The sequence below is a fragment of the Pecten maximus genome, chromosome 2, assembly GCF_902652985.1.
Source record: "Pecten maximus chromosome 2, xPecMax1.1, whole genome shotgun sequence".
NCBI lineage: Eukaryota > Metazoa > Mollusca > Bivalvia > Pectinida > Pectinidae > Pecten > Pecten maximus.
In genome coordinates, this window is record NC_047016.1 from 4,801,034 (window position 1) to 4,813,336 (window position 12,303).

General features: G+C 34.2%; 1 protein-coding gene across 2 annotated transcripts in view; it reads left to right on the forward strand.

Annotated features, from left to right (window-relative positions):
• The window catches only part of LOC117314684 (pyruvate dehydrogenase (acetyl-transferring) kinase isozyme 3, mitochondrial-like), a 32,280-nt gene extending 28,455 nt beyond the window's left edge, over window positions 1-3,825 (forward strand). For both annotated transcript variants that reach the window (XM_033868775.1, XM_033868782.1), the window contains exon 12: window positions 109-3,825. In XM_033868775.1, coding sequence (XP_033724666.1) covers window positions 109-267 — 159 coding nt within the window. In that variant the 3' untranslated portion in view covers window positions 268-3,825. The remainder of the gene's footprint in view (window positions 1-108) is intronic.
• The last annotated feature ends 8,478 nt before the right edge of the window (window positions 3,826-12,303 follow it).

Here is a 12,303-nt window from a genome sequence, read left to right on the forward strand (position 1 = left end):
CTTTTGAGAATGGTAAACTATTGACAAATTGTAACATTTCAATTTGACAAGAGAAATTTAACAAATATGGCATATATGTTAATATATACATTTGTATAATGTTTACAGGTGATGACTGACAATGCTAATGAGTGTTTGCCTGTATATAACACAACAGCATCTCGGATGTATCAGTCTGACATATCGGTATCTGATTGGAGCTCGAACAAACCCTGGCACAACTCACACCCACGTGGATTCTCGACACATGCTAAGAAAATTCAGTAGTTAGACTGCTGTTATAGAAATCTGTCTATGTGTAAAATTTCATAGATGTGACTGCATCGAAGATTATGTTTGTCTGATCATGATTATATATGTATATGAATGTTCAGGGATCTATAGATGCTGTTGTTTATGGCTGAATGTTTATCATTACATGGCAGTACCACTCTATCCTACTAAATTCAGCCGGTGTTCATAGCAACTGATTAGTATAATCAATCCATTCAACTAGATGTTGCATTAAAACAAATATCATGTTTGAGAAATCATTAGTATTCTTAATGGAGTAAATGAGTGTAGAACTGCTTTTGATAGGCGTTGATATGCCCATGGCTGTGTATAATATACCTTTTGATAGGCGTTGATATGCCCATGGCTGTGTATAATATACCTGTGAAGTCATCAGATTGACATCTGGCTTGATATAGACAGCATCTCAAAATCTTGTACTCATTCTGGTAAATATCCTGTAGAGTAACCAAAACTTCCACTAGTGGATGCTGCTGAACTTGATAAAAGGAAATATGTGTACATGTTGTTCTTTTTTATTGCGTCCATTTTCATAAGCTGTCAATAAAAATTTTGCTACTTCACGATATAAAATAGTATTGAAAATAAGCTAAATTAGCCATCCTGCTGTGATTTTAAATGCAAACTAAAAGTTTTCTGTGAAATTGTCCAGGGACTCTAAATTATACAGTGATATACCCTAAAGTAATTCATTGATCAGCTAGGATTGGTCCAAAATAAAAACTTACATGGGGGTGGTCAGACAAGGCCTGTCTAGTGGACAAGAGATACTAGAGAAATCTTATTCCTACACTTACAGAGTTATGTCCCTTTGTTCAGTTAATATGAGGGAAGGGGGACAGTGCCTACAGAAGAGTTGTTCCTCAAGCTGGTGACATTACATGTGTTTTGTATTGTCAGCCATTCCACTCCAGTGGTATTCTATTGTTGATGTTTTGTAGGTCAAGTAGAAGCTGTGAAAAATAAAATTAAGGACTTTGAGATTAACATGTAAAGTTGAGAATAAGCACTTGTAAGTGTTTGAAAATTATTGGTATTCAGGATGGGTCTGTAATTATGTAGTTCAGATTTTTGTTCAGTGAGAAGAGACAAAGATCATGGTTGTATAGCAAATATTTAGGTTAATTATGGATTAGTATTTTATTTCTAAGATAGCAACACATTTTCTGTTATTTTGAAAAATCTCTGAATGAATGTTATTTTCATAGCCAAATTGTAGTGTGTTTTCATGGCAGTAGCCTGTCAGGCCCAGAGTCTACTCAATATCTGAGTACGTTTGTATAATCATTAATGGATGAACTAAAAACTTTATAAAGAGCTTAATTACAATGAATGCTTGGGCATGTTAATGTTATCAAACCAATATTTTTGGAATTATGATCTGTTTTGCATGTGACTGGACCATGTCATGTTCAGTGACTTCAGTAATCAAATAGTTACCATGGCAACTGGCTACTATTGATAACCGTAACATGTATAGGATGGGTCTATAGCATTGTGCCCAGCAGTATCTTTGTTACACAATACATTTTAATGTGGTTCATGATTTGAAAGATTGTTGCAGCTGTTGTTTATTTTCTATTTTAGTTTTATTAGAGGAAACACTTGTTTTGTATTCATTATCGTATATTAACTTTGTAATACATGAGATGTATGTAGGAGATGATTTCTTTGGCAATGTTTCAAAGTATTACACATTTGAAAGGTGATTTTGTTGACATGAAAGATACAATATTATAATGGATTTTAAAACGAAATTTTCACCATAGATTGGGTTTGGGTATTACTGTATATCAATATATATTACCTCGGGTATTACTGTATATCAATACATATTACCTCGGGTATTACTGTATATCAATATATATTACCTCGGGTATTACTGTATATCAATACATATTACCTCGGGTATTACTGTATATCAGTACATATTACCTCGGGTATTACTGTATATCAGTACATATTACCTCGGGTATTACTGTATATCAGTACATATTACCTCGGGTATTACTGTATATCAGTACATATTACCTCGGGTATTACTGTATATCAGTACATATTACCTCGGGTATTACTGTATATCAATACATATTACCTTGGGTATTACTGTATATCAATATATATTACCTCTGGTATTACTGTATATCAGTACATATTACCTTGGGTATTACTGTATATCAGTACATATTACCTTGGGTATTACTGTATATCAGTACATATTACCTTGGGTATTACTGTATATCAGTACATATTACCTTGGGTATTACTGTATATCAGTACATATTACCTTGGGTATTACTGTATATCAATATATATTACCTCGGGTATTACTGTATATCAGTACATATTACCTTGGGTATTACTGTATATCAGTACATATTACCTTGGGTATTACTGTATATCAGTACATATTACCTCGGGTATTACTGTATATCAGTACATATTACCTTGGGTATTACTGTATATCAGTACATATTACCTCGGGTATTACTGTATATCGGTACATATTACCTCGGGTATTACTGTATATCAGTACATATTACCTCGGGTATTACTGTATATCAGTACATATTACCTCGGGTATTACTGTATATCAATACATATTACCTTGGGTATTACTGTATATCAGTACGTATTACCTCGGGTATTACTGTATATCAATACATATTACCTTGGGTATTACTGTATATCAGTACATATTACCTTGGGTATTACTGTATATCAATATATATTACCTCGGGTATTACTGTATATCAATATATATTACCTTGGGTGGTTAATGCTTGTCCCCTAATTGACTACAGGTGTAGATTCCTGACAAAAGTCGATGCAGAACTTGTATACCAGTCATTTTGTATTACTTTCTTGCCATTTTTTATTAAAATATAAAAATAAAGTGTCCAGTTATGCCCCAAATCTGTTGATTACATTAACGGCTTCACTGATGTAACTCAACACCCTTAAAAGTGTGTCCCTCTCCAATGAACCCTATATGGGTATAACGATAATGTTAACGATAATGTTAACGATGTATGTGAAATCTAATAAGTATAGTTTGTTCAAATTCACCCTCAAAACATTTCCAGTACATACAAACCAAAATGGCCACACCATGTAGTCATGGGAGACTACCATTGATAAACATAAAAACAAAGTAAGGCCACACCATGTAGTCATGGGAGACCACCATTGATAAACATAAAAACAAAGTAAGGCCACACCATGTAGTCATGGGAGACCACCATTGATAAACATAGAAACAAAGTAAGGCCACACCATGTAGTCATGGGAGACCACCATTGATAAACATAGAAACAAAGTAAGGCCACACCATGTAGTCATGGGAGACCACCATTGATAAACATAAAAACAAAGTAAGGCCACACCATGTAGTCATGGGAGACCACCATTGATAAACATAAAAACAAAGTAAGGCCACACCATGTAGTCATGGGAGACCACCATTGATAAACATAAAAACAAAGTAAGGCCACACCATGTAGTCATGGGAGACTACCATTGATAAACATAGAAACAAAGTAAGGCCACACCATGTAGTCATGGGAGACCACCATTGATAAACATAGAAACAAAGTAAGGCCACACCATGTAGTCATGGGAGACCACCATTGATAAACATAAAAACAAAGTAAGGCCACACCATGTAGTCATGGGAGACCACCATTGATAAACATAAAAACAAAGTAAGGCCACACCATGTAGTCATGGGAGACCACCATTGATAAACATAGAAACAAAGTAAGGCCACACCATGTAGAGGGAGACCACCATTGATAAACATAAAAACAAAGTAAGGCCACACCATGTAGAGGGAGATCACCATTGATAAACATAAAAACAAAGTAAGGCCACACCATGTAGAGGGAGACTACCATTGATAAACATAAAAACAAAGTAAGGCCACACCATGTAGAGGGAGATCACCATTGATAAACATAAAAACAAAGTAAGGCCACACCATGTAGTCATGGGAGACCACCATTAATAAACATAAAATGGGCATAAAAAGGTCAAACAGCTAGCAAAGATGTTTTATCACATAACTTGTAATGCATGTACCTGGCATTTTGGATTTCACTTAATATATGTTCAGTAGTACCCAAACTCACTCTAGATAATTATATACTACCCATATCCTCAATTTACAAATGTTATAGAGGAGTTTATTCCAAGTGTCTGTTGGGCGTCACATTGAGCTTGACATGTGCTTTTGTTTTAATTAATGACTAGTCATCTGATGTTAGTGATTTTTATTTTAATTCCAATACAATATAGAAGTTTCTGCCTTGAAGTGTAGAGTGTACATAGGTGCTTCATAATTTCTTTCAGTGTGAATTTGGTGTCAGTGTCTTCACTGGTGTAAATCCATGTAGTTTTCTTCATCATAATACCTGTTAGTGTAAATAGAGGAAAAAGAAACTTGATGTGTACTTTTTTATCCATTTCTACAACATTTTTCTTTTTTGTAAATATTCAGCCTATATCTAGTCTAAAGATGTTTTGTGCTTGTTTCTGTGAAATAACCATGAGAAAACCACACATCTGACATGTATTGTGATTTGAATTAGAAGTCTGTGTACCCCGGTATATCTGTTGTAAAGATGTATACATTGTACAATTATATAATTATAAATGTTACTGTATATATGTAAACATACCTACATGTAGTTTGTGTATATAAGAATTAGTGTGTTAGGAGATGATCTACTACAAAAAGTGTCATATGTATATAAATTGTATATTATTATGTACAAACTTGTGTGTTTGGAGTATAAATTTAAAAAATTGTGGAGTATAAATTAACAAATTTGTACACTTCATGTACATCAGGAGTGCTACCCTGGTTTACATGGTGTCAGTTTGATAGGACTAATTGTATATGTACCCTTTGTGTATCTATAGAAACCACTTGTCATTATAGTGTTTCTGTTGATTTAAGAAATAATTAACGATGATTCGTGTATTGTTGCAGGATATACAACGAGGACGAGGATATTTTGCAATTTAATTAATAACGACGGCCGCAGGCCTGAGTTATTAATTAAAATTGCAAAATATCCAAGTCCGAGTTGTATATCCTGCAACAATACACGAGTCAAAGTTGATTATTTCTATTCTACCATGTACTGTTTAGTTCTGAGATCGACCTCTTTCTAAAAGAAAAAAAGCAAAGAAACCCCGAGAAAACCTTGTAATTTTTTTCTGGAGTATTGCATTATTTGTTGATGAAATATACAGGCAATACAGTACTACGATCAAGAGCATCTATCATATGGCATTGATTTGAAAAAAAAAAGGATAAAAACAAATTTTAAAAAAAGGGGGGGGGGGGGGGGGGGCCTCCGTAGGATTCGAACTCGCATCGTGATGATAAAAATTATTGAAAGACTAACCCATTAGCCCACTCAGCTATAGTAACCTTTTATAAAATGTGTGAATATTAGATATATAAAATTGTAACAGCCGTGACTCACTACCGTGTATTATTGGCACGATCGTGGGTTATTGGAAAATAATACATGGTTTTAAACCAATCAAAACTGGCGTTACATAGCAAACATGGTAGAATAATGTATATGTACCCTTGGTGTATCTATAGAAACCACTTGTCATTATAGTGTTTCTGATGATTATTGTATGTGTACCCTTGGTGTATCTATAGAAACCACTTGTCATCATAGTGTTTCTGATGATTAATGTATGTGTACCCTCGGTGTATCTATAGAAACCACTTGTCATTATAGTGTTTCTGATGATTATTGTATGTGTACCCTTGGTGTATCTATAGAAACCACTTGTCATCATAGTGTTTCTGATGATTAATGTATGTGTACCCTTGGTGTATCTATAGAAACCACTTGTCATTATAGTGTTTCTGATGATTATTGTATGTGTACCCTTGGTGTATCTATAGAAACCACTTGCCATTATAGTGTTTCTGATGATTAATGTATGTGTACCCTTGGTGTATCTATAGAAACCACTTGTCATTGTAGTGTTTCTGATGATTAATGTATGTGTACCCTTGGTGTATCTATAGAAACCACTTGTCATTATAGTGTTTCTGATGATTAATGTATGTGTACCCTTGGTGTATCTATAGAAACCACTTGCCATTATTGTACTTCTGAAGAGCCCTTCCATCTAGTCCCAGACTAAGTCCCTATCCCCCCAGTATTTTAAACATGTATATATTTGTGCCTACTTTATATATCAGGGTTTTGTATGTTTTTGAAGACATACATGTATTTTTTCCAGCCAATAGTTTTTTGTAAATTTTCTCATTCTCACACCCTGTCCCTCACACCGTATTACAACATCAGAGACACTCCTACATACATTCATATTTGCCTGTTTCACCCTTTTGCTAATAAGGGACAGATGACTTTTAAATTAGAATGATGTTTATCAAATATTGATATCACATCAACATATTATTTTGAAACAAAAACGGAGTTAATAAAAAAATATATAATGTAAATAATTGTTGTTATTTATCTTCTATAAGGCATTCACACTCATTTATTAGCTCACCTGGACCGAAGGTCTGGTGAGCTTATGCCATGGTGCGGCGTCCGTCGTCCGTCCGTCCGTCAACATTTGCTTCAAATCGCTACTAGTGAAAAAGTTCTTATTGGTTTTTGTCCAAATTTAGTCAGAAACATCCTTGGGGGAAGGGCATCAGATTTTGGATAAATGGTGACTCTGACCCCCGAGGCGCCAAAGGGGCAGGGCCTAATGGGGAAATAGAGGTAATTCCTTCAAATCACTACTAGTCATAAAGTTATGAAAGGATTTGAACCTAATTTGTTCAGAAACATCATTGGGGGAAGGGGAACAGATTTTGCATAAATGGCGACTGACCCCTTAGAGGCCAAAGGGGCGGGGCCCCATAGGGGAAATAGAGGTCATTTTTTTTCAAATTGCTACTAGTCATAAAGTTATGAAAGGATTTGAACCCAATATAAGTTTCAATGGGTGCTTTATTATTAATAAACTTCATATATTTGTAAAGAACATGTATGAGAATACCTGGAAGTTATTAATTATTTTAGGGTGTGAAAATGAAGTACAAGGTCACTGTTACTATTTATAGAAAATCTTTGTTAATGCTCTTAGACTAGCGACTTTTCTTATTTCTTTTTTTTTTTTAAACAAACTTTGATAAAATTCAGTATAATGGTAAAGTATGACAATGCCTTCAACAAGTTTGTGTCTCAGGGTGCCAGGACCAAGGACGATGTCACTGTTACTATATCAGGATATTTCAGCAGATATTCATGGCATGCAAGATTTGTATCAGCTGATGCCTTTTTTGAAAAAGAAGGAATTTTTATTCAGTAAACTTGTAGAATGATAAAGCAAACAGCTGAAAGAAGTCGTTTGTGTTTTCAAATTGGGACCCGGGTGATCTTCAATATGGGTCTGGCTCATGTAGCAAGCTACTGGCAACATACAAAGTATCAAAAGTCATTCAAGGATTTTAATAAATTAGGGCCCTATGACCTTGAAATGGGCTACAACTGTAGTTGACCGAACTCGGTGCCGGATAGCTAATGACTAAAATATGATTCTTGGTTGTTCTGTAAATCAGAAGTGCTCAGAGCATTATAACCAATTGAATAAAAGTCAAGGTTGCTTCTTTCTAGAAACTTTGTAGACCAAAGGCAGCAAGCTGCTGGCAAAACAATATTACTAAAGACTAAAACAATATTACTCGATCTAGACTAAAACAATTTTAATCGATCTAGACTAAATCAATATTACTCGATCTAACTTAAAACAATATTACTCGATCTAGACTTAAACAATATTACTCGATCTAGACTTAAACAATATTACTCGATCTAGACTAAAACAATATTACTCGATCTAGACTAAAACAATATTTCTCAATCTAGACTAAAACAATATTACTCAATCTAGACTAAAACAATATTACTCAATCTAGACTAAAACAATATCACTCTAGACTAAAACAATATATCACTCTAGACTAAAACAATATTACTCTCGACTAAAGTAGTATCACTCTAGACTAAAACAATATATCACTCTAGACTAAAACAATATTACTCTAGACTAAAACAATTTTACTCTAGACTAGAACAGTTTTACTCTAGACTAAAACAATATATCACTAGACTAAAACAATATTACTCTCGACTAAAGTAGTATCACTCTAAACTAAAACAATATCACTCTAGGCTAAAACAATATTACTTTAGACTAAAACAATATTACTCTAGACTAAAGTAGTATCACTCTAGACTAGAATTTGGTTTGTTTTTGTTTAACGTCCTATTAACAGCCAGGGTCATTTAAGGACGTGCCAGGTTTTGGAGGTGGAGGAAAGCCGGAGTACCCGGAGAAAAACCACCGGCCTACGGTCAGTACCTGGCAACTGCCCCACGTAGGTTTCGAACTCACAACCCAGAGGTGGAGGGCTAGTATTAAAGTGTCGGTACACCTTAACCACTAGGCCACCGCGGCCCCGTCTAGACTAGAACAATATCACTCTAGACTAAAACAATATCACTCTAGACTAAAACAATATTACTCTCGACTAAAGTAGTATCACTCTAGACTAGAACAATATCACTCTAGACTAAAACAATATTACTCTAGACTAAAACAATATTACTCTAGACTAGAACAATATCACTCTAGACTAAAACAATATTACTCTAGACTAAAACAATATTACTCTCGACTAGAGTAGTATCACTCTAGACTAGAACAATATCACTCTATAGACTAAAACAATATTATTCTAGACTAAAACAATATTACTCTAGACTAAAACAATATCACTCCAGACTAAAACAATATATCACTTTAGACTAAAACAATATTACAGTCAAACCTGTCATATGTGACCTTCCAAGGGAGTCAATAAAAAAGGTCACATATGACAGGTGGTCTCTTAATCCAGGTTCAAAGAAAATTACCCGAAAAGGAAAGTTTATCATTATTCTGCCACATATGTAAAATTTATCAGCTACAAGTATTAGTACATATATGAAAAGGAATTACCTCAGTCATCAATTAAGATTGTGAATATAATCAAATCTGTAAGAGACCTCTTGAGGAAAACGAAAGAAAAAAAGAACAAAAAAAAAAGAGAAGAAAAATCACTATTCACTTAATGAAATAAAATGCTTATAATAATGGACACTATATAAAAATATCCCCATTTCTACATATGTATGTAGTACAATATTTATTTTTATAAATTATTCAGTTTCTTTTATTTTCATTAATATATATATTTAAATTCTTTTAGCATGTTACAGTAAATTTTTTTTAATACAAAAAATTATCAAAGAGTTTGAATGGCTAATTTGATTATTTCCAGTGCCGGGTACAAAACTTTTTTTTTTTTTGCATTCCTGAATTCCTGGTCCGGACTTCCGTCCGAATTATTAGTCACGTAACTGCATTTCCTTCATAACGACGGAGACGTTTTTTAACTGGCAAATATCTGTCCTAGTGTCTCAAAATGAACATAAATTTCAGTTAAACAGTAAGTTGACTGTTTATTCACTCTTTTTCATACTTTCCAATCAAATGTTTGTATTTTTATCAATCAAAATTTCGTGAAAATCGTCTGAATGGCGAGGCAGTTTTTTCGCCATATCCCATCTCCTTCTTTCATTCTTTAGAAGTAAAGTACAGTTTCGTTCGTTTTTGGGTGTTATCAGGGCAAAGTTAATAAATTCAGTACATTTTTTGAGACAGAATAAGACATTTCATGCATTTCTGAAGTATTTTTTTAATCTTTAAAAGCAGACAAGTTCGTCCGGTTTCTTCTTGATTATGACTTCTGCTTCCGTTTTAAAACTCGGAAAGTCGCTGAAAAAAGTCGCTTTTCAGCATTTGGGACACGGAAATGATGGTCGTTAGTCGCGTCTGACAGGTAGTCGCTTAATTCAGGTCACTAGTATAGTAAATAACGTTGGGAGGAAAAAATACGGTCGCATATGAAAGGAAGTCGTTTAATTCAGGTGGTCGCTAAGGCAGGTTTGACTAAAGTAGTATCACTCTAGACTAGAACAATATCACTCTAGACTAAAACAATATTACTCTCGACTAAAGTAGTATCACTCTAGACTAGAACAATATCACTCTATAGACTAAAACAATATTATTCTAGACTAGAATAATTTTACTCTAGACTAAAACAATATTACTCTAGACTAGAACAATTTTACTCTAGACTAAAACAATATATCACTCTAGACTAAAACAATATTACTCCAGACTAAAACAATATCACTCTAGACTAGATCGTTCAGTAACCAGGTAATCAATAGTTGATTTTGTTTTAACGAGTTTGACTTTTCCTACGAGGTAGTATATATAGGTCAAGGACAGTTCTCTTTTGAGAGCTATGCTGGCTTCACACAGAAAAAGACGACCAGACTCCTCACAATGTAGATCAATCACACTTTTACTTAACTTCAGCAGGTCGCTTTGGATCGACATACAAGTGAACCTTGAATCCACATGAACAGGTCTTTGCAATTAAATTTTTTCCCATACTTTTAGTCTTCACTCCGAGAGAAAAACTTATTACATTTACCATTAACTAGTTGGAATATGTTAGCTGATCAAAGGTCAAGGTCGTGGTTATCAAAAACTAATGATGCACATTAAAACTTTGTCATCAGCGCCTATATCTATTCTTGGAAAAACTCATCTGGGTTAGGGTCCAAGGCGATGAATCCGTGATAGTACTCCAGGGGTTATGGTTTGGCAAAGTCAAAGGCATAAAAAACCTGACCAATTGCTAGATCACAGAGGGGCAAAAATGTAACCAAGTTCAAATCGAGTAAATTTAATGCTATGACAACCTCGAGTTTGATGTTGATCAAAGGATCAATACAAGTCTTTTATCCACAAAGTGTCAGTACTTCAATATCACCTGGACCAGAGTTGTAGAGAGCGATAGTGAAGGTATACCCCTGGAGTATCGAAGACTAATTCAAGGTGATATACAGAAGACAAGCCAAGGAATGACAATATCTCGTATATGATGATAGCTTACTTTTACCATAGGTAGTGTGACCCATCTCAACAAATTTCGCATTTTTGTACTATTGTTGAAAAGTTGCAAACATAAAATCTGAAAAATATGAAATGATAGATCTTTTTTAATAAACCCTAATAATTCGAGGCATACCTGGTAAAATTCCATTCAGGTGTCATTAATTAAAGGACAGACAACAGATACCAGTGAAGGTAAATTCCATTCAGGTGTCATTAATTAAAGGACAGACAACAGATACCAGTGAAGGTAAATTCCATTCAGGTGTCATTAATTAAAGGACAGACAACAGATACCAGTGAAGGTAAAGTTGGTATCATGATGACGATGATGATGATGATTATGATCTCTCAATATGGATCACTCTCCTGACACTTGGTCGAGTTAAAGAACACTCATTCCCCTACAGAGTTTGAACATGTTATAGGTGGCCAAAGGGAAACTGCCTTTTTTTCCACAAAGTCATCAGCAACTGTTCAACTAACAAGAGTATTTCGATTCGTCAATTAGTTAATACTAGAAAAACAGATATGTCAGTCTCTGCTGAACAAATTAAAAACAAATTAAAAACTGAAAATTCCAACCATCAGTTAACTTATAAAAGTTCCATCAAATGGTTTCATATATGTCGACTAAATGTCGTTATACAGCACACAATTACCAAAAACTATTAATTTGAATTAAGTGGAACTGTGTACATAGTTTTGTACAGAATTCAATATTTAAACTGCAAATCTTCTGGGTCAAATGAAATGGGTAGACTTTATATTTCAGTAAGTCTACATGTAGTTGCTTCAATGTATCGATATAATTACGCTATATATCCGGGTAGTCGTCTGGGTCACTAATTGGTCATAAGCCCAGTGAGATGCCACCTTTATTTCTTCAAAAACTATTAAAGGCTACAAAGCAGGGTAATCAAAAACACAAAACACAGC